This window comes from Bos mutus, chromosome 21 (genome assembly GCF_027580195.1).
Source record: "Bos mutus isolate GX-2022 chromosome 21, NWIPB_WYAK_1.1, whole genome shotgun sequence".
In the NCBI taxonomy this organism is placed as follows: Eukaryota; Metazoa; Chordata; class Mammalia; order Artiodactyla; family Bovidae; genus Bos; species Bos mutus.
In genome coordinates this window covers 41,663,316-41,686,800 of record NC_091637.1, presented here as the reverse complement: position 1 = coordinate 41,686,800, position 23,485 = coordinate 41,663,316, and the positions used below count along the sequence as shown (strand labels likewise).

General features: G+C 36.3%; 1 protein-coding gene across 3 annotated transcripts in view; it reads right to left on the bottom strand.

Annotated features, from left to right (window-relative positions):
- Positions 1 to 252: 252 nt before the first annotated feature.
- ARHGAP5 (Rho GTPase activating protein 5) overlaps positions 253 to 23,485 on the bottom strand; it is a 79,073-nt gene continuing 55,840 nt past the window's right edge. For all 3 annotated transcript variants that reach the window (XM_070358702.1, XM_070358703.1, XM_070358701.1), the window contains exons 4-7: positions 13,568 to 13,645; positions 10,682 to 10,813; positions 8,612 to 8,717; positions 253 to 2,928 (exon numbers count right to left, since the gene is read on the bottom strand). In XM_070358702.1, coding sequence (XP_070214803.1) covers positions 2,601 to 2,928; positions 8,612 to 8,717; positions 10,682 to 10,813; positions 13,568 to 13,645 — 644 coding nt within the window. In that variant the 3' untranslated portion in view covers positions 253 to 2,600. The remainder of the gene's footprint in view (positions 2,929 to 8,611; positions 8,718 to 10,681; positions 10,814 to 13,567; positions 13,646 to 23,485) is intronic.

Sequence of the window (23,485 nt, the reverse complement as noted above, 5' to 3'; positions counted from 1 at the left end):
AGATGGAATTTTATTTAAAACTGTAAAATATAATGCCTTAATATTTACCCATAATTATGAGACTATCTAATATTCTTTTCATCCTTTAAGAAGTTTCATATATGACAGGTCCCTAAAACAGTGAAACCTTCCAGTAACTTACCAGAAAAAAGTTTCATTATATTATTTTGCTTGTAGAATTACTTATCTAACATTAAAAAACATATCTAAACCCTTGGCAAAAACAAACGCAATCAATTCAGTGTAACAGACTGAGCTTTAAACTGTATTTTAATTATCAATTAACTGTAACCTATTGGTTAACTGAACCAAAAGCAGAATTTTAAATGATCCGCTATGAAACTTTTCAAATCAATTATAGAATGCATAGAAAAGTGGAGATAAATTTTGGGGAAGGTGTAAGGTAGTAAATGTGGAAAATGGTAAATGCTAGTTTTAATAACAAAAGTTGCACTAAATGTACATGAAAGTTAAATTAACACAGTATAAAAGAGAATAGCTTAAATAAACTGGGATTCACATATTACAATAGCAAAGTTATGACCGAATGAACTGAAGACATGAACAGTTCTGAAAATTCTCTTTTCAGCCTACTTCCAAAAGAAATAGTCAGGCTTTTTTCCTGTACATAGTTTTGAGCTTTGTCTATACCATATATAGTAGAAAAATAAATTCTTTAGCAACCTAGAAACAGTTTATAAAACTCTTACAGTTTAATTTTCTTTGCCAGACATGCTGATGTTAAACTGACAGCTATAAATTAAAGCTATATAGACAATAGGTATAAGTAATATAGAACAAGAATACTACATTTACCAGATTTTTCTTTTTAAAAATTACTGTACTTTCTTAATTCCTGTGTGCTTTGCAATAGGAATAATAGGGACTTTGTTTTCTTAGAAAAGATAATAACATGTAAGAGTATAACACAAATAAGATAATTTATAATATACATGTACTTCCACAGCAGCCTGGTTCATGTCAACATCTTGATTCTGAAGTCAAAATTAGAAGTACAATACCTAGGACATAACAGTTGGGAAAGACAGTATTTATTTTAGGAAAAAATGGAGCAAATCAAACTCTTAGGAGCCTCAAATCTCAAAACCATCTATTTACTATAGTATACATTAGACAACCTTAAAATTGCAGTATGAAGATTACAACATGGACTGAAGAAATTTTTCTTTACTACACAAAATATAACCTAGCAACAAAAACCCACATTTTTTTTTTCCTTTCTGGGAAAAAAAAAGGGGCATGGTTTGATAATGAACAAATTTTGAATAAATCCTATCAAAATTTACCTATGCCATTTAATTCTGAAAATTTTATCCGTAATTTAGTGTTTTGGTTGTAACTTTGCTAACAAAATGTTTAACCTCCAAAGCAGCAGTCATTTACAGCAAATCTGGTACCAACATCAAAGGAAAATAATTGTTTTACAAAACGGTGCAAAAGCCACTTTGGATTTTAGTACAACATATCACAGAAAGAATATGAATACAAGTTTGCAACTTTATATATACATACTCCAAAGAGGCTGTCAGTACCCAAAGTATTTTTATTGCTATATTAGCAATGGATTTTTGGATATGTTTTTTTAAGGGCCACATAAAAATAGATTCAAGGGACAGATAATTGAAGTCCTAGATTAAAATGTTTGGTTTAAAGAATTTTCTACAACAAATTTCATGTTTATGTATGAAAAGTTATATAACCTTATATGAAAATGTCATGAAGTATTTTCTACACTATACTAAATGTATTTCCCAAGAGGGAAAAAATTAAAATATCTAAAATATATTAGATTAAGATTACAAGACCATAATAGATCTTTTGAACATGCATCTGTTTACAGAATTAACAGTATACAAGATGTTGGTTTCATTATGGACTATAAAGAAATGAGTTGGTGACAACTATCCTTTGCACAACATTATCAACTCACTTTAGCCACAAGCATGTCCTTGGTATGTGTGTACAAGAAATATTTTCATTTACCCCCATCAAATCATCCACAGGTTTACTTAGAAGATGAAGGTGCAGAAATATGTTAAAATGTATTTTTCTTTCCTTCAAACAACATCCCAAGCATGGCATAAGTAGCCTGAAATAATAAAATACTTAACTGGGCTTTTTAGTTATCTACACAACCTACTAAAAGTAAATTAAGTTGCTCAAATTAACACATCAAATAACAAAACCAGCCATAAAGCAGGCTGGAAAGCATTAAATGTTTCATATACGTGAGTTTTTAAATCATTTAATTTCTATAGAAAAATTTTATTCACAATATAATGTGACAGAAAATGCCACAGGAATGATATACTGATTGCAATAAGGTTGCATGCAACAGCAGCTTTGTATTTTATAGCTATTTTTGTTTATAAAAATTAAACCTCTCAGTCATGCTTATCACATGGTCTTAGTTTTGTAATGTAAATGAGTAAGGAATACCATACAGTTCAAAGAGGAAATGTCTCATCATTTTGAATGTGAATTATCTGTAAGAAACATGAAGTATACTACTGAACCCTGAAACATGCATGTCTAGATTTTCTTTTGTCCAATTTCAGGCTGTCTGCAATCCTTCTTACTTATATAATACCAAGAGGATCTGTCTGTAACTGTGGTTGTATCAGCTGAGGTTGCAATGGTGGTGGTAACTGAAGTGGTACCATTGGTTCTACCAACTGTCCTGGGTTTGAAGGTGGCGCTGGAGCCACAGTGTTTGCAGTTTCCACAATTTCTCCATTGTAAAAGAAAAACTGACACTGTTGAATGAATGTTTCAACAACGGATTGATGGATCTTGGTGGTAGACAGAAATTCTCGATTTTCAAAATCAGGTCTCATCAAAGTTGGCCAAAAACAGATGGATAAGTTGTCTGCTGTCATTAAGTTGACTTTATTATGTTGACTGACCCTGAAATTATGATATAAAAGAACAATTAGAAACCAGTCAAAACTCATTACAATTAAAGAATTCATGAGTTGGAAATTGTTTCAGATGATTTGGCTTTACTTTTTCTTTTTTTAAATCTTAACTTCAAATTTAAAACATTTTCTTCTTGTGCATTCTATGTTCAACTACATTCTAATAACAGAAGACAGCAGTAAAATCCATTCCTTATGAGAATCAAAGATGGTTTTTACTTCCAGAAAAATTATTCTACTTCCAACCAGGAGACTTTTTAACTTTCAAAAAAAATTAAGTTTCTAGTATTCTAAAAAAAACAATCTTTTTAATCACCAACTACCTTGCACATCATCACAAATTTCAATGACAACAGTTCACAGAAGCACATTCTACCTTAAAACTCTTATGATTTAACAATAAATAATTTACAAATGACCATATATTACTAATTTGCACTTACAGTCTTTTAAATGTGTGAGCAAGCATTACTACCACCGTACATAAAAATCAAGAAGAATCAAATCTTGAATTTTAACTCAAAATTATTAAATGGGGAGGAAGTTTCAGATATTTTATCCAACCCTCTCATTTCACACATAAAGAAATAGCTCAATGCGCAAAGTAGCAGGAAAATTTTATACTTAACTGTGCATATCAAAAAGTTTAGAACTTAAACCAAAGGACCCACATCCCCGAATATAGGAATTGTTCATCCGAGGTAAAATAAATGCCCTAAAAACATGTGTTCTGTGGTAAAAAAAAAAAAAAAAGGCATTATCTTTTGTTAAGAGACTAAATTAGAATAATCAGAATAAAATCAACCTTCTCTTAAAATACAGTGTATAGTGGGGCCCAGTCAGGTATGTCTATGTGGTAGTCAAATAAAAATTCTGAAAATGCCTATAAATCTGAAAGATATGAACCTGGGCAAGTCTAGTTGTTGAGTCAAAACAAACAGAAGGGAGGTAATGTTTGAGTTGAGTAAAGGGTAATGGGTGTTAGTAAAATACTAGGAAGAGTAGTTCAGTCACAACAGTGGTTCTCAAATACTAGAAAGCAAAAGTAATAAAACAGCATGGTATTGGCATAAGAACAGACACATGGATCAATGCAACAGAATAGAGGGCCCAAAAATGAACCCACACATTTATGGACAATTAATTTTCAACAAAGGAGAATACATAATGGAGAAAAGACAGTGTCTTCAGCAAGTAGGAGAGCTGGACGGCCACATGTAAATCAGTGAGGTTAGAACACTTTCTCACATTGATATACAAAAAAAAAAAAAAAAAGTCAAAACGGCATTGGACTTAAATGTAAGACATGACACCATAAAACTCCTAGACGAGAACATTCGCAAAACACTCTCTGACATTGTTGTTTAGTCGCTAAGTTCTATCTGACTTCTTTGTGACCCCATGGACTGTAGCCCACCAGGCCCCTCTGCCCATGAGATTTCCCAGGCAAGAATACTGGTGTGGGTTGCCATTTCCTTTTCCAGGGGATCTTCCTGACCCAGGGTTCAAACCTGTGTCTTTTGCATTGGCAGGCAGATTCTTTACCACTGAGCCACCTGGGAAGCCATATTCTCTGACATAAATCACAGCAATACTTTCTCAGGTCAGCTGCCCAAAGTAATAAAAATGAAAGCAAAAATAAATGGGATCTAATGAAGCTTACAAGCTTTTGCATAGCAAAGGAAACTATAAACAAAATGAAAAGACAACCTATGGAATGGGAGAAAATATTTGCAAACAGTGTGATCGACAAGGAGTTAATTTCAAATACACAAATAGTTCATACAACTCAGTAGCAAAAAAAAAACACAAACCCAATCAAAAATGAGCAGAAAACCTAAATAGACATTTCTCCAATGACATACAGATGACCAACAGGCACATGAAAACATACTCTACATTACTAATTATTAGAGAAATGCAAATTAAAACTATACTGAGATACCATCACACACTACTCAGAATGGCCATCATCAAAAAGTCTACAAATAATAAATGACGAACAGGGTGTGGCAGAAAGTGAACCCTCCTAAACTGTTGCTGGTGCGAATGTAAATTGGTGTAGCTACCATGGAGAACAGTATGGAGGTTTTTTAAAATATTAGAGTTGCCATATGATCCAGCAATCCCACTCCTGGGCATACATCCAGAAAAGATGAAAACTCTAAACTGAAATGATATATCCACCCCAGTGTTCACAGCAGCATTATTTACAAAAGCTAAGGCATGGAAGCAACTTAAGTGTCTATCAAAAGATGAAAGGATAAAAATATGGTAAATATATATACACAATGGAATAAAAAAGAATGAAATGATGCTATCTGTAGTTAATGAATGGACCTAGAGACATACTAAGCAAAGTTAAGTCAGAAAGAGAAAAATACCATACAGTATCACTTATATGTAGGATCTAAAAAATAAAATGATACAAATGAACTTATTTGTTCAAAACAGAAACAAGATTCACAGACATAGAAAACCTATGGTTACCAAAAGGGAAAGGGCAGAAGAGGAATAAATGAAGACTTTGGAATTAAAAGATACACATTACTACATATAAAATACAAAAAATGATAGGGCCCTACTGTATAGTACAGGAACTATGTTTGATATTCCATAATAACATATAATGGAAAAGAATCTGAGAAAGTATGTAATTGAATCACTTTGCTGAACATCTGAAACCAACATAACATTGTAAATCAACATTAAAAAAAAAAACCCACCACCTCCCAGTGGTTCTCAGTGTCTATCAGAATCTTCTGGAGGGCCTGTTAAAACACAAGTTTGATAATTATGTCTTGAGTTGGGTCTGTTAATTTGCATTCCTAACAAACGCCCAGGTTTTGCTGATGCTGCTGATTTGAGGACTGAATTTTGAGAAAGACTAAGGCAGTTATGTTAAGATGTGATAAGGAGCCAGGCACAAATTGATACTTTTTGTTAAATGCTATCAGTTTAATACAGTGGCACTGTAATAATAACGTGGTGGAAACGGAAAGGAAATTTAACAGAATAAGTTAGAACTAGGCCACTTAATGTTAATGTTTGGATTTTTTTCTTCAGGATATAAGTGATCTTTACAGAAAGAGTTTTCAAAACGATCACTCTGGCATTGTGATCAAAGGAGAAAGAAAAACTGGCAGAGAGAGCTCAATGAAAAATTAGAGTTCCCTAAATGAGAAATGATGAAATTAAAACTAAAGCAGTGGCAGAGGAATGAAAAGGAAAAATAATTAGGAGAAAAAACTAATATGACACAGTAACTCACTGAATATGAAAGGTGAAAGAGAATATATTTAAAGAACAACTCTATGGATTAATTTTTGCAATCTGTCAATCACCTATTATATATCTATCATTTATTTCCTATACTAGAATGTAAGTTCCATGAAACGTGTGATTATTTTATTTACTGATATCTGTATAGCACTTATAAGAGTACATGGCACAAAGAGTAAACCCATTATCGTCAATAATTGAGTATTTCTTTTAAAATTTAAGTCTGGTGATACAATTTCTCTATTCTACTTTCTAGTGGCTCCCCACACCATTCAGAGAAACAATCATGCAATGTTTTTTTTCACTGACACTTACTCCCTACCCCAACCCCTTAAATGTCAGTTGAACTCAACAGTGAAATTAGTGATATACATGAAAGCAACCTCCTTGTGAAAATATTTTGAGGACTAAAGCTAGTCCGTAGGTTACACTCTGAGTAGTACTGTCCTATCCTTCACTCTGCTCAAGCAACATATGCTTCTTTGCTATTCCTCAATGTATCAAATGTGCCTGTTGTCACTAACTGTTGTATCACTGGAGTCAAACACACCAAGTGTCTAACATAACACTGATGGTGGACCAGCACATGATTCTTTGAACATGCTCTTTCCTTTGTCCCTTTTCCATATTATTTTTTAATGAAGTTTAATTATTTCAGCACTTCAATCAAACTATAAAATAATATGTTCATATACCATCCCAACATTCCATACGAGATAACCTCTCTTCTAGTACCCTGTACACATCTGTTAAAGCATGAACCACCTGTATGGTAATTTTCAAAAGAGGAAATTCCACTACCTATACTGCAATGTTATATATGCTGGTATTTTCTCAGAGAGGGAGACTTCAGAGAAGTTACTAGAAATGTTTATAATTTTATGCTACACTGAAAACAACAAAACTTTAATATTCTCTTTTAAGAGCTACAGACTGAAATGTACTTGTTTTGGACACTGACATTATTAGCTTAAAAAAACCAAACATGAGTTCATTACAATGTTAGTAGAAAATATTGTGAAGGGTGGACTCTCAGTCTCAATAACAACTCTGTGAGGTGTTATTCTTCTCACTCTTATACAGTCAAGAAAATCAAGACTTCAGTTCAGTTCAGTTGCTCAGTCGTGTCCGACTCTTTGCGACCCCATGAATTGCAGCACGCCAGGCCTCCCTGTCCATCACCAACTCCTGGAGTTCACTCAAACTCAGGTCCATCAAGTCGGTGATGCCATCCAGTCATCTCATTCTCTGTCGTCCCCTTTTCCTCCTGCCCCCAATCCCTCCCAGCATCGGAGTCTTTTCCAATGAGTCAACTCTTCGCATGAGGTGGCCAAAGTACTGGAGTTTCAGCTTTAGAATCATTCCTTCCAAAGAAATCCCAGGGCTGATCTCCTTTAGAATGGACTGGTTGGATCTCCTTGCAGTCCAAGGGACTCTCAAGAGACTTCTCCAACACCACAGTTCAAAAGCATCAATACTTTGGCGCTCAGCTTTCTTCACAGTCCAACTCTCACATCCATACACGACCAGTGGGAAAAACCATAGCCTTGACTAGATGGACCTTTGTTGGCAAAATAATGTCTCTACTTTTCAATATGCTATCTAGGTTGGTCATAACTTTTCTTCCAAGGAGTAAGCATCTTTTAAATTTCATGGCTGAAGTCACCATCTGCAGTGATTTTCAAGACTTAGGAAGGGTTAAAAAATTTGTTCAAGGCCACAGAACTAAAAACATTTCAAAACCAAATCTATTTAACTCCAAAGTCTTGAGGTTTATCCCATTATACAATATCAGTATTTTCTTTCATTTAACGAATGATATTGGCAAGAGTTTCTTTATAGAGAAAAGCATGAACTTGAAGCTCTACACTATTTAAGGTTTTTGATATTGGATAATGTTATACATTTCAGTCAAGAAGGATGGTAATATGAATTCAAGTTTCTAATAGACTTTCACTATGAAGACTATCTAAACAAAACAAGCAAGATATACAAAAGAAATAGCACAAAAGAAGAGGGAATTAAATCACTTAATAAAATTTGGATTCTAATCATAAGATGTGCCATTTGAGCATATGATTTCTCTTTAAATCTCAATTATTCCAACTTCAAACAGGTTGATTTGGTTAATTATCTAAGTGTCATTTTGACAAAAAAAAAAGTACTCACCACACTTACTTTTTATAAAATCATTATGTATACTAAAAGGGTCATATATCTTTCTTTAAAAAGGTTGATGAAAAACCTATTTTACAAATCCAGGAAAAAGTGATCTAGAGATTCAAAATTGAACTATCTGTTTAGTTTGTCTCTATCTTAAAATTATCCAATTTATAGTTATGTTGAAATCTGTAGTGCATTTTACTTGCAAAAACAAAAAATAAAAATACCTGTTTAGATGTGTTATTATATATCTGAATACATCATAGTTAACAGGATGAAACTTCTTAACAATTTCTTTCAGTGCATGAAGACGTTCTGCTTTATCCAGGATTTCTGTAAAAGTAGTGAGGAATTTGTATGAAACACAGACATTAAAAAATACTGATAAAGCTTCTTACTATGCTTATTATATAAAACAATCAAGAATGTATATGAAATATGTTAGGAGAGGTAAACAAAAACAAAGAAAATGTAAAGAATCTGCTAATAAATAGATTATCATTTATTACAGTAACTCTTCAGAAAGCTAATAACTGAATAACTTGGGGATGGCGAAATCGTGTATTAGTAATTTTTTAAAGCAACATCTAACTAGGTACTGACTTAGAATCAACTAATTACTAATAAATCTGTTAAGCTCTTAATATTCATGGTACTAACAGTAAATATTTTAGGCTTTGTGGGTGAAACTATTCAACTCTGCAGTTGTACAAAAGCAGCCATAGACAATATGCAACAAGAGTGGCTTTGTTCCAATAGAACTTAAAAAAAAAAAAATCTGAATTTCATATAATTTTAACATATAATTTTTTCTTTTAACATTTTCAACCATTTAAAAATGTAAAAAAAAACATTCTTAGCTTGAAAGCCTTCTAAAAACTGATGGCAAGCTGAATTTTTGGCCCACAGGTGAGTTTGCCAGCACCTGATTTAAAGCATCACCATATACTTATTTATAATTCACTTAGCTTATCAAACATCTTTTTTCACAATCACTACAGTGGTCAGTTACTTTTCAAACTTATGCAAATTATGAAACAGGATAACTGAAAGGCAGTTCTGCGATAAATAGGAGGAGAGAAGAGAGCACCCTTACTGCTTCTCTTCCTCATTCACTTCTTTCTTCCAAAATAATAGTGGGTTCCTCTGGAGGGGTCCAATCTGCATAGCAACTCATGACAGGTAGTATGAATACCACTTACTGTGTATTAGTCACTCAGCTGTGTCTGACTCTTTGCGACCCCATGAACTGTAGCCCACCAGGCTCCTCTGTCCATGGGATTGTCCAGGCAGGAATACTGGAGTGGGTAGCCATTCCCTTTTCTAGGCGATCTTCCTGACCCAGGGATCAAACCCAGATCTCCCACATTGCAGGCAGATTCTTTACCATCTGAGCCACCAGGAAAGCCCAAAAACCAAGTACTAACAAATTTCTCATTTGCCACATATTACTTCTAAATCAGCCCTCAATAATTTCCTAACTAGGAAAGTTCTAAGGCTACTGTTTACAGTCAAAAAGGAAGAAAATCTAAGCTATCAAATGGACCATTTTCCCAGTTTATATATGAGACTATGTATAAGGCAACTGGATCGTGTGCCAATATATTGAAGTGGATTTTAATTAAAAGAAAATTAACTGAGAACTCTAACAATCAAAACCGTAAGAAAGTAACTTCACTCTAAAGAGTCTGAAGACTTGGAATCAGAAAGACATATTGAAGAGAAATACTTAGAAACTAAATATTGAGAACACAGTAAGGAATTAAGCACTAGGTCACCTGACAGTCAAATAGACCTTTTTTTCCTCATTTTCCAGATGACAAATGAGTATCTGCTAAGTGGAAACATCTGGATGAATGATTATGCCAAGTAAGAATCAATACTGAATAAATATTCATTTTCCTGTCTAACTCTCTCAAAAACTGACTTAAGACATGAGGCCAAAGTTAATTTCTTTGACTTAAAACATATTTAAAAAAAAAAACATACTTTACTGAAGTACGTTACAGATACATTCATTTGAAGAATTAATTTCTTTTTCCTAACAATGCCTTTGAGTTTGATTCAAACACAAACCTCAAACTTCCAGCACTATGATCTAACTTCTAGGAGCACCTAGTCATCTAGGAGGCTAGCTAAAAGTATTTAAAGGGAAAGAACTTTAATAGACAGCTCTAGAAGCTGAATTTTTATTTGCTACACATTCTACTGAATGACCTCGTTTAACACATAGCAACCAATGTACAAACCCACTACCATCACCCCTCTCAAAAAAAAAAAAAAAAGCTTATACTTACTTGCTGCTTCCAGTAGCTCTGGATGAAGAGAATATGGAATTAAAGGATCTGGTAGATCTGCAAAGAAAGCTTTAAGAGCTCCAGCTACAGCATTTACTGTTACTTCCATTGATACTAGACTGATATTATGATCTACAAGACAAAAATTGAAATTAAAAATTATAATAAATTTAAATTTATAACAAGAGAAGTAAGCTAAACAGGTATTTGAAGATCCAAAGATATTTAAGTCTTCTCATTGATCACCTTTATTTAAAGGCAGATTCATCTCTCCCCCATTGTTTTAATGTAAGTTTGCCTGATAAAACTGTAGATAATGAAAGAGAAAACCAAGCAAGGAGCATTTTCTGTTACAATAAAAAAACCTGTTAGGCTTATTAGTATACAGGCAATATTATTTAACATTTCTCTTCTCTTAAAACATTTTGTTCAATGTAAGCTATTTTTAAAATAGGTCATAAGGAAACAGAGACACAAAGATAGGAATCAAACATATAAATTCAAGCTTCAACTTTTTAACTTATACTTTAAAAATTTTAATATAAAACACTTTAAACACTTATCAGTGAAGTTCTAACTTTAAATGAATAAGAACAGAACACAGTAAAGGTGTATTATAAGGTTAATTTGCTATTTTAAAGTCTTATTTTCCTTTTATAAATACAATGAATACTTATGATAAAGAAAAAAGTACCCTCATAATCAAGAGATAATCACTGTTTATACTTTAGCATGTTTCCTTTCATCCCTTTTCTGCTCATTTGAAAAAAAAAAGATGAATCACATATATATATTTTATATTGAATTTCATTTTTAAGGCATTATCCAAGGTTATTAAAATCTTTTAAATAATTTTTAAGGGAGCAGGAAACATTTCATTGCAATTTCAAGCTTGTAGAAATTCTGCAATAATAATAAAAATACAAAGAACTCACACATACCCTTAACCAAGAATCACCAATCTTTACATTTTGTTCCACACATAAACAATTTTAACAACTATAAAACATTCTCCCAGACATAAAATTTATATAATATTCTATTACTGAAGATTTAATTTATTTCATTTAAAAAAACTATAAAGATTTTATGATTAAAAACTTGTATTTACTAACGCTTACTTCCTTAGGCAGGCTACATTCCTTGAAATATAAGCTACCCAATCAACATTTAACACAGTGTCTGGCACAGAAAATTCATCATATGCATTATCTCATTATTCTTCGGTTATTTTTATCACTCCCATTCTGAAGCAAAGTGAAGTCACTCAGTCATGTCCAACTCTTTGCAACCCCATGGACTGTAGCCTACCGGGCTCCTCCGTCCATGGGATTTTCCAGGCAAGAATACTGGAGTGGGGTGCCACTGCCTTCTCCAGGGGAACTTCCCGACCCAGGGATCGAACCCTGGTCTCCCGCATTGTAGGCAGACGCTTTACCATCTGAGCCACAAGGGAAGCCCAATTCTAGATTAAAAAGTTGCTGTTCAGAAAGATTAACTTCCAGAGATCACAAAGACAGTAAGTGACTTCCCAGGTGGCGCTAGTGGTAAAGAACCCGCCTGCCAATGCAGGAGATGTAAGAGATGTGGATTTGATCCTTGGGTTGGAAAGATCTGAAGGAGGGCACAGCAACCCACTCCAGTATTCTTGCCTGGGAAATCTCATGGACAGAGGAGCCTGGCGGGCTGCAGACAATAGGGTCACGAACAGTTGGACACAACTGAATCAACTTACCACAGTAAGTGGTAGAACTACAAAACAAAACCAGAAAGTCTAAATCAAGAAACCCTGGTACTGATTATTCTTCCTTTATTACTTAGAGGTAAAATTGTAAGGATTTGATAAAGTCTAAACAGTTCTTGTAACAAAATACTTTTAAAAAGTGAAACACTAACAATACTCTTTCAAAGCAAAGCATACACACCCCCTTCTCCAACACTCAACAATTTTACCATTTCAACACATATAATCTTCATTATTCTATATGGTTATCTAGTATTCTGCTTGTAAACATGAGTGGACTCCCCACCTTTAAAACCAAATACAAACAACACTGCAACAAATTTATTGGTAGGCTTACATGAAGACTTGTAACAAACATTTACAAATGGAATTTCTCCAGCAAAAGCTATATAAAGCACCCATAACCAATAATATACAACACACCTGTTTGCCTATGCCCTACCAATAATCTTTTCCATTCTCATAATAAATACAATCTTTTTGTTTTAATTTTTATTTATTTATAACTGACAGAGGCCAAGCATATTTTCTTATGTATGTTGTTCTTCTGAAATTAAATTGCTTAATCTAGCAAAGAAAGTCCATAGCCCCCCTAGATTTGCAGTTTTTCTCCTGATTTTGTTTTATCCACTGTTCCACACAGAAGTTTTTACATTTTTAAGCAGTCCAGTTTATCATCTTGTTCATGCTTACTAGGTTTCATGTTAAGTTTAGGCCTCTCCCTACTGCAAGATTATAAAAATATTCACTCATTTTTCTCCCTAGTACACACAGTTTTCATTTTTTTCACTTAAATCTTTGATCTCATATATAATTGAGTAGGAAATTCAGCTTTTAAAAAAATCCCTAATTAGTTGGCACAGTATCATGAAAGAAAAAAAACACTTTCAAATTGCACTTAAAGGTAAATCTGCATACACAAAGATGATGATGCATCATAACTCAATTTACTGCTTTTCCAATTCTGCTAATGGATTTACAGCTCTCCTGTTTCTTGACTCTGGTATCTGTCTGATTAAATACTCCTAATACTACTTCAAAACTTTCTTCCATAATACATAATCTTAAGGAGGTTTTCATATGAAATTTCAATAAGGAAACTAACAAGATGGTAATTTTGCCTTATGTAATTATCTTTTTACCTTGATCAAACTGCTTTTGAATATTGTCTTGATCAGTTTTGTTCCCACTAACACGGTAGAGTCCTTCAGTACATAATCCTAAAATAAAGAAAGAGACTTTTATACATGCATATATAAGTACAACAAAGAATATACTTAACCTTATGTACAACTTAGTGACTTACAAAATATGGTGGTAAATATTTTTAGGAACAAAATAATTTTGAACATTTCATTTAAAGTAAGTTCACAATGGACTACAAAAAGTGAGAAGAAACATTCTTCCTATTTCTTTTACTAAATACATCTAATTTCCTGACTGTGATATATTGAAAAAAAAACAAAAGACACTGAAAGGTGAAGAGAAAGTGAATTAACAGCAACTCTAAGAACTTGAAAAACAACATGACTGAGTTCTCTGGGTTTTCTTTTTGCCTTATATTTCCTAGACCAGGCAACAGACAAGCCTGCAACCCAGAAACACTGATGAACACAGGCAAAAAAATAAAAACAACAATAAACCACCACTCAGAAAACCAACAAGAAAAGCCTGCTCTCTCTGGTGAAAGGATTGGGAAAGGTGTAGACTAGCAAGCAAAATCATTTTTTAATTACTGCCCTACTCCAGCCAAACATCGTGGAACCTACTCCTCCTCATTCACAACAATGGCAATCTACTAGCCAGCAGCAACAAAGGTGTCCCTCCCCTTTCAAGATGTCAGCAAGGGCTGATTGAAGTCTGAAGTTTTAACTACCACCTTGACCTAAGAGGTAACCTCCCCTCTCCACCACAGTGGTCAACAGAGGCTGGTGGAGATCAAGCAGGGTGGGGAGTCCAATCTTCTAGCCTCACTTTGTAGCAATGAGGCAGCCTTCCTCCTCGGCTAGTACAGTGTCAGAGGAGGCCTGTTAAAAATAGATTTAAATAAGACTCAAAGTTTCACAGCATACTATTCAAAATCTAGAATAAAAACATAATAAAATGAAAATCATTCATCATTTCAAGAATCAAGAAAATCTCAACCTGAATGAGAAAGACAATTAATCGACACCAATGCAAAGATGTCAGTTGTGGAACTATCTGATAAGGATTTCAAAGCATCATAAAACACTTTGGTGAACAATTATAAACACATGTGAAACATACTTCCTAACAGAAAGTATCAGCAAAGAAACAGAAATATAAGGAAGAACAAAATGGAAATTTTAGAATCAGAAATACAGGAACAGAAACAACAAATTCACTGAATGCTATCAACAACAAATGAAGACAGAGAAATGAGCAAGTGATCCTGAAGACAAACAACAGAAATTATCCAGTCTAAAGAACATAAAGAAACTAGACACGGAAAAAAAAAAAAAAAACAAGTTGCAGGGATTTGTGGGACAACAGATGAACCAAGATTTATATCATCAGCCCAAGACCTATCCCTATGTTCAATGGGAAACTTCTAAAAGAGACTCAGTTTGATAAGGCATTGTACTTTTCTGATCACAAGGAGGAAAAAAAGAATAGAACAGTGGATTCTGTCAAACTTATTTCCGGAGCAATATCAAAGGTGCTTGTGTGGGACAATATATTAATCCCTTCTAATTTTCATCATGTTAAAATATTTCATTAATATTTTGTTTTATAAATTTCACAAATATCTTTACATACAAAGATGTGAAAGGGGAAAAAAAAATGTACCTCACATTGCAGGAAACAAGTCAACATTGAGAAATTCATGAAAATAAAGGTAAGGGAAGATCCCCTGGAGAAGGAAATGGCAGCCCACTCCAGTAGTATTCTTGCTCGGAAAATCCCATGGACAGAGGAGCCTGGCAGGCTGTAGTCACAGGACTGCAAAGAGTTGGACACAACTGAGCGATTGAGCACAAACACACAAACCCGCAAAAAAGGTAGCAAAAATCCACTGACAAGTTTCATGGGTCAAAGTCATTAAATCCAAAGTTTTAACTTCAATAAAGCACAGCTGCTGCTGCTAAGTCGATTCAGTTGTGTCCAACTCTGGGTGACAGGCTCCCCTGTCCCTGGGATTCTCTAGGCAAGAACACTGCAGTGGGTATAAAGCACAGCAGACACCACTAAATAACCAAAATTATCATTTACTGTGGGACAAAATGACATCCTACTCCAACAACTCAACACTCAAAACATGAAGATCATGGCACCCAGTCCCATCACTTCATAGCAAATAGATGGGGAAAAAGTGGCAACAGTAACAGACTTTATTTTCGTGAGCTCCAAAATCACTGTGGACAGTGACTGCAGCCATGAAATTAAAAGACGCTTTCTCCTTGGAAGAAAAGCAATGACAAACCTGGACAGCATATTAAAAAGCAGAGGCATTACTTTGCTCTCAAAAGTCCATATAGTCAAAGTTGTGGTTTTTCCAGTTGTCATATATGGATGTAAGAGCTGGACAGTGAAAAACGCTGACTGCTGAAGAATTTATTCCTTCAAACTGTGGTGCTGAGGAAGACTCTTGAGAGTCCCTTGGACAGCAGGGAGATCAAATCAGGCAATCCTAAAGGAAATCAACCCTGAATATTCACTGAAAGGACTGATGCTGCAGCTCTAATACTTTGGCCACCTGATGAAAGAGCTGATATTGGAAAAGACTCTGATGCTGGGAAAGATTGAAGGCAGGAGGAGAAGGGGACGACAGAGGATGAGATGGTTGAATGGCATCACAGACTCAATGGACAAGAGTCTGAGCAAACTCTTGAGAGGGATGATGAAGGACAGGTAAGCCTGGCATACTACAGTTCATGGGGTCACGAAGAGTTGGATACGACTGAGCAACTGAACAACAATACCAACAGATATGATGCACTTAGATACAACAATACTTTGGTGGTATTTCTAACTAAAATGCAAAATTCGAATCCAATAATGAGGAAAAGAAACCTCAAATTGATGGAGAAAGAAAACGTTTATTTGTATAGTAAAACACCAATCCATAAACATAATAAAAATGATAGACTAACCTGACATAGTGACAAGCATTTATTTGCTACATGAAAAAGGAAACATGTGTAATCATCCATGCTAAAAACCTTGCCTTCCTTTCACTGATACCTGAGTGATGTATTTTTTCTTTAAAAAAAAAAAAAAAGCAGCAACACCAACTTAATAATCTAGATGTGAATTAAATCATCCAAAGTATCCATCCTGGGCCTCCAAGTAATACAGGCATTAGAAATCTATACCAATATTCCAAAACTAAACTTAAAATATGTTTTAACCAAGTACTTTCACCTTTTTTTCTTCCACTAGAAAGATTAACCCTTACACTGCACAGAACTCATGATATCTGAAGTTCTAAAAGGGTCTAAGTTCTATTTGAGTTAATAGATATAAAATAAAAGAGTTTCACTAAAGTCACAAAACAAACAACAAACAGTAAGGGAGAAGCAAGCTGTGTAGATCATCCATGAATTATATTGTTTCCACGGGAGGCGGCATCAGCAAAAGAGACGAAGAAACAAATTTTGGAGCTTGGTTCCCCAATAAAAGAAACTTAGAGTGAAAGTGAAGTCGCTCAGTCAGGTCTGACTTTTTGAGACCCCATGGACCAGAGCCTATCAGGATCCTCCATCCATGGAATTTTCCAGGCAAAAGTACTGGACTGGGTTGCCATTTCCTTCTCCAGGGGATCTTCCTGACCCAGGAAACAAACCTGGGTCTCCCGCATCATCAGTTCAGTTCAGTCGCTCAGTCGTGTCCAAACTTTGCAACCCCATGAATCGCAGCATGCCAGGCCTCCCTGTCCATCACCAACCCCCGGAGTTCACTCAGACTCACGTCCATCGAGTCAGTGATGCCATCCAGCCATCTCAACCTCTGTCGTCCCCTTCTCCTCCTGCCCCCAATCCCTCTCAGCATCAGAGTCTTTTCCAATGAGTCAACACTTCGCATGAGCTGGCCAAAGTACTGGAGTTTCAGCTTTAGCATCATTCCTTCCAAAGAAATCCCAGGGCTGATCTCCTTCAGAATGGATGGGTTGGATCTCCTTGCAGTCCAAGGGACTCTCAAGAGTCTTCTCCAACACCACAGTTCAAAAGAACGCATCAATTCTTTAGCATTCAGCCTTCTTCACAGTCCAACTCTCACATCCATACATGACCACAGGAAAAACCATAGCTTTGACTAGACAGACCTTTGTTGGCAAAGTAATGTCTCTGCTTTTGAACATGCTATATAGGTTGGTCATAACTTTCCTTACAAGGAGTAAGCGTCTTTTAATTTCATGGCTGCAGTCACCATCTGCAGTGATTTTGGAGCCCCGAAAAATAAAGTCTGACACTGTTTCCACTGTTTCCCCATCTTTTTGCCATGAAGTGATGGGACCGGATGCCATGATCTTCGTTTTCTGAATGTTGAGCTTTAAGCCAACTTTTTCACTCTCCACTTTCACTTTCATCAAGAGGCTTTTGAGTTCCTCTTCACTTTCTGCCATAAGGGTGGTGTCATCTGCATATCTGAGGTTATTGGTATTTCTCCCGGCAATCTTGATTCCAGCTTGTGCTTCCTCCAGCCCAGCGTTTCTCATGATGTACTCTGCATAAAAGTTAAATAAGCAGAGTGACAATATACAGCCTTGACGTACTCCTTTTCCTATTTGGAACCAGTCTGTTGTTCCATGTCCAGTTCTAACTGTTGCTTCCTGACTTGCATACAGATTTCTCAAGAGGCAGGTCAGGTGGTCTGGTATTCCCATCTCTTTCAGGATTTTCCACAGTTTATTGTGATCCACACAGTCAAAGGCTTTGGCATAGTCAATGAAGCAGAAATAGATGCTTTTCTGGAACTCTCTTGCTTTTTTGATGATCCAGCGGATGTTGGCGATTTGATCTCTGGTTCCTCTGCCTTTTCTAAAACCAGATTGAATATCAGAAGTTCACGGTTCAAGTATTGCTGAAGCCTGGCTTGGAGAATTTTGAGCATTACTTTAGTAGCATGTGAGATGAGTGCAACTGTGTGGTAGTTTGAGCATTCTTTGGCATTGCCTTTCTTTGGGATTAGAATGAAAACTGACCTTTTCCAGTCCTGTGGTCACTGCTGACTTTTCCAAATTTGCTGGCATATTGAGTGCAGCACTTTCATAGCATCATCTTTCAGAATTTGGAATAGCTCAACTGGAATGCTATCATCTCCACTAGTTTTGTTCATAGTGATGCTTTCTAAGGCCCACTTGACTTCACATTCCAGGATGTCTGGCTCTAGGTCAGTGATCACACCATCATGATTATCTGGGTCGTGAAGATCTTTCTTGTACAGTTCTTCTGTGTATTCTTGCCACCTCTTCTTAATATCTTCTGCTTCTGTTAGGTCCATACCATTTCTGTCCTTTATTGTGCCCATCTTTGCATAAAATGTTCCCTTGGTATCTCTAATTTTCTTGAAGAGATTTCTAGTCTTTCCCATTCTGTTGTTTTCCTCTATTTTTTTGCATTGATTGCTGAGGAAGGCTTTCTTATCTCTTCTTGCTATTCTTTGGAACTCTGCATTCAGATACTTCTATCTTTCCTTTTCTCCTTTGCTTTTTGCTTCTCTTCTTTTCTCAGCTATTTGTAAGGCCTCCCCAGACAGCCATTTTGCTTTTTTGCATTTTTTTCCATGGGGATGGTCTTGATCCCTGTCTCCTGTACAATGTCACGAACCTCAGTCCATAGTCATCAGGCACTCTATCTATCAGATCTAGGCCCTTAAATCTATTTCTCACTACCACTGTATAATCATAAGGGATTTGATTTAGGTCATACCTGAATGGTCTAGTGGTTTTTCCTACTTTCTTCAATTTAAGTCTGAATTTGGTAATGAAGAGTTCATGATCTGAGCCATAGTCAGCTCCCAGTCTTGTTTTTGTTGACTGTATACAGCTTCTCCATCTTTGGCTACAAAGAACATAGTCAATCTGATTTCGGTGTTGACCATCTGGTGATGTCCATGTGTAGTCTTCTCTTGTGTTGTTGGAAGAGGGTGTTTGCCCTGACCAGTGCATTTTCTTGGCAAAACTCTATTAGTCTTTGCCCTGCCTCATTCCATATTCCAAGGCCAAATTTGCCTGTTACTCCAGGTGTTTCTTGACTTCCTACTTTTGCATTCCAGTCCCCTATAATGAAAAGGACATCTTTTTGGGGTGTTAGTTCTAAAAGGTCTTGTAGGTCTCCATAGAACCGTTCAACTTCAGCTTCTTCAGCGTTACTGGTTGGGGCATAGACTTGGATTACTGTGATATTGAATGGTTTGCCTTGGAAATGAACAGAGATCATTCTGTCGTTTTTGAGATTGCATCCAAGTACTGCATTACGGACTCTTCTGATGACCATGATTTCTTCTGAGGGATTCCTGTCTGCAGTAGTAGATATAATGGTCATCTGAGTTAAATTCACCCATTCCATCATAGGCAGATGCTTTACCATCTGAGCCACCAGGGAAGTCAAAAACAACTAAGGAGCAGCCACAGTGTATCAGAATCAACTTCTGCAGAACTCTGGAATCTACTAAAAAAATTACAACCACCATTACAAGTTTTGGAGAAGAAATAAGCTTTAAACTGCCCAGCTACTACTTCGCCATAGCCTAGACTGGCAACGACCATGAGGAAGGTAGACTGCACTTGGGGTTTTGGCTGCAAGTGTCAGAGGCAGGAACACAGATCTTGTTTGCAAAGAAATATAGTTGTAAATTTTAACTTGTCTGATGGCTCCCAGAAAAAAGAGCACAAGGGCTTGCCTATGTTTCACTATGCTAAAATATTTAAATATCTTATTTTCAACAAAAAATTTAAGAAGCATAGAAAAGCCAGTATGGTCCATTCTAGGAAAAAATATTAACAGAAACTGCCTATGGGGAAACCCAGTCACTGCACTTATTAGACAAAGACTTTAACCTTTAAAAATGCACAAAGAGCTATCAGTTCAGTTCAGTTCAGTCGCTCAGTAGTGTCCAAACTTTGCAACCCCATGAATCGCAGCAAGCCAGGCCTCCCTGTCCATCACCAACCCCCGGAGTTCACTCAGACTCACGTCCATTGAGTCAGTGATGCCATCCAGCCATCTCAACCTCTGTCGTCCCCTTCTCCTCCTGCCCCCAATCCCTCCCAGCATCAGAGTCTTTTCCAATGAGTCAACACTTCGCATGAAGTGGCCAAAGTACTGGAGTTTCAGCTTTAGCATCATTCCTTCCAAAGAAATCCCAGGGCTGATCTCCTTCAGAATGGACGGGTTGGATCTCCTTGCAGTCCAAGGGACTCTCAAGAGTCTTCTCCAACACCACAGTTCAGAAACATCAATTCTTCGGCGCTCAGCCTTCTTCACAGGCCAACTCTCACATCCATACATGACCATAGGAAAAACCATAGCTTTGACTAGACGGACCTTTGTTGGCAAAGTAATGTCTCTGCTTTTGAATATACTATCTAGGTTGGTCATAACTTTCCTTCCAAGCAGTAAGTGTCTTTTAATTTCATGGCTGCAGTCACCATCTGCAGTGATTTTGGAGCCCCAAAAAATAAAGTCTGACACTGTTTCCCCATCTATTTCCCTTGAAGTGACGGGACCAGATGCCATGATCTTCGTTTTCTGAATGTTGAGCTTTAGGCCAACTTTTTCACTCTCCATTTTCACTTTCACCAAGAGGCTTTTTAGTTCCTCTTCACTTTCTGCCATAAGGGTGGTGTCATCTGCATATGTGAGGTTATTGATATTTCTCCCGGCAATCTTGATTCCAGCTTGTGCTTCCTCCAGCCCAGCATTTCTCATGATGTACTCTGCATGTAAGTTAAATAAGCAGGGTGACAATATACAGCCTTGACGTACTCCTTTTCCTATTTGGAACCAGTCTGTTTGTTACATGTCTAGTTTTAACTGTTGCTTCCTGACTTGCATACAGATTTCTCAAGAGGCAGGTCAGGTGGTCTGGTATTCCCATCTCTTTCAGAATTTTCCACAGTTTACTGTGATCCACACAGTCAAAGGCTTTGGCATAGTCAATGAAGCAGAAATAGATGCTTTTCTGGAACTCTCTTGCTTTTTTGATGATCCAGCGGATGTTGGAGATTTGATCTCTGGTTCCTCTGCCTTTTCTAAAACCAGCTTGAACATCAGAAGTTCACGGTTCACGTATTGCTGAAGCCTGGCTTGGAGAATTTTGAGCATTACTTTACTAGCATGTGAGACGAGTTCAATTGTGTGGTAGTTTGAGCATTCTTTGGCATTGCCCTTCTTTGGGATTGGAATGAAAACTGACCTTTTCTAGTCCTGTGGCCACTGCTGAGTTTTCCAAATTTGCTGGCATATTGAGTGCAGCACTTTCACAGCATCATTTTTCCGGATTTGAAACAGGTCAACTGGAATTCCATCACCTCCACTAGTTTTGTTTGTAGTGATGCTTCCTAAGGCCCACTTGACTTCACATTCCAGGATGTCTGGCTCTAGGTGAGTGATCACACCATCGTGATTATCTGGGTCGTGAAGATCTTTTTTGTACAGTTCTTCTGTGTATTCTTGCCACCTCTTCTTAATATCTTCTTCTCTGTTAGGTCCATACCATTTCTGTCCTTTATCGAGCCCATCTTTGCATGAAATGTTCCCTTGGTAGCTCTAATTTTCTTGAAGAGATCTCTAGTCTTTCCCATTCTGTTGTTTTCCTCTATTTCTTTATAGGAAGCCATGAACAAAGAACCATAGAAAACCAGGAGAATGGTGACTTAAAAAATGAAGAATATTAATACATACAAATTCTAAATGATGATGCTATTAAAGCACTGTACTCAATATGCCAGCAAATTTGGAAAACTCAGCAATGGCCACAGGACTAGAACAGGTCATTTTTCATTCCAATCCCAAAGAATGCTCAAACTATTACACAATTTTGCTCATTTCACATACTAGCAAGGTAAAGCTCAAAAGCTTTCAAGCCAGGCTTGAACAGCATGTGAACCTAGAACCCCATGGACTGCAGCATGCCAGGCTTCCCTATCTTTCACTATCTCTCAGAGTTTGCTCAAATTCATGTACATTGAGTCCGTGATGCCATCCAACCATATCATACTCTATTGCCCTTGTCCTTCTGTCCACAGTCTTTCCCTAGCATCAGTCTTTTCCAGTAAGTCAGCTCTTCACATGAGCTGGCCAAAGTACTGGAGCTTTGGCTTCAGCATCAGTCTTTCCAGTGAATATTCAGGGTTGATTTCCTTTTGGATTGACTGGTTTGATCTCTGTGCTGTCCAAAGGACTTTCTCCAGGACCGCAATTTGAAAGCATTAATTCTTCAGTGCTCAGTCTTCTTCATGGTCCATCTGTACATGACTACTGGAAAAACCACAGCTTTGACTATATGGACCTTTGTAGGCAAATTAATGTCTTTGCCTTTTAATATGCTGTCTAGGTTTTTCATAGCTTTCCTTGGAAGGAGCAAGTGTCCTAATTTCATGGCTGCAGTCACTGTGCATGATGATTTTTGAGTCCAAGAAAATAGAATCTGTTAATGTTTTCACCTTTCCCCCATCTGTCTGCCATGAAGTGATGGGACTGGATACCATGATTTTAGTTTTTTGCATGTTGAGTTTTAAGCCAGTTTTTTCTCTCTCTCTTACCTTCAGCAAGAGTGAAGTTGCTCTTCACTTTCTGTCATTAGAGAAATGACTGCATATTTGAGGTTGCTGATATTTCTCCCGGTAATCTTCATCCCAGTATGTAATTCATCCAGCCCAGCATTTCACATAATGGACTCTGCATACAGTTAAATAAGCAGAGTGACAATATACAGCCTTGTTGTACTCCTTTCCCAATTTTGAACCAGTCAGTTGTTCCACATAAAGTTCTAACTGTTACTTCTTGACTTGTATACAGGTTTCTCAGAAGACAGGTAAGGTGGTCTTGGCATTCCCATTTCTTTAAGAATCTTTTAGTTTGCTGTGATCCACA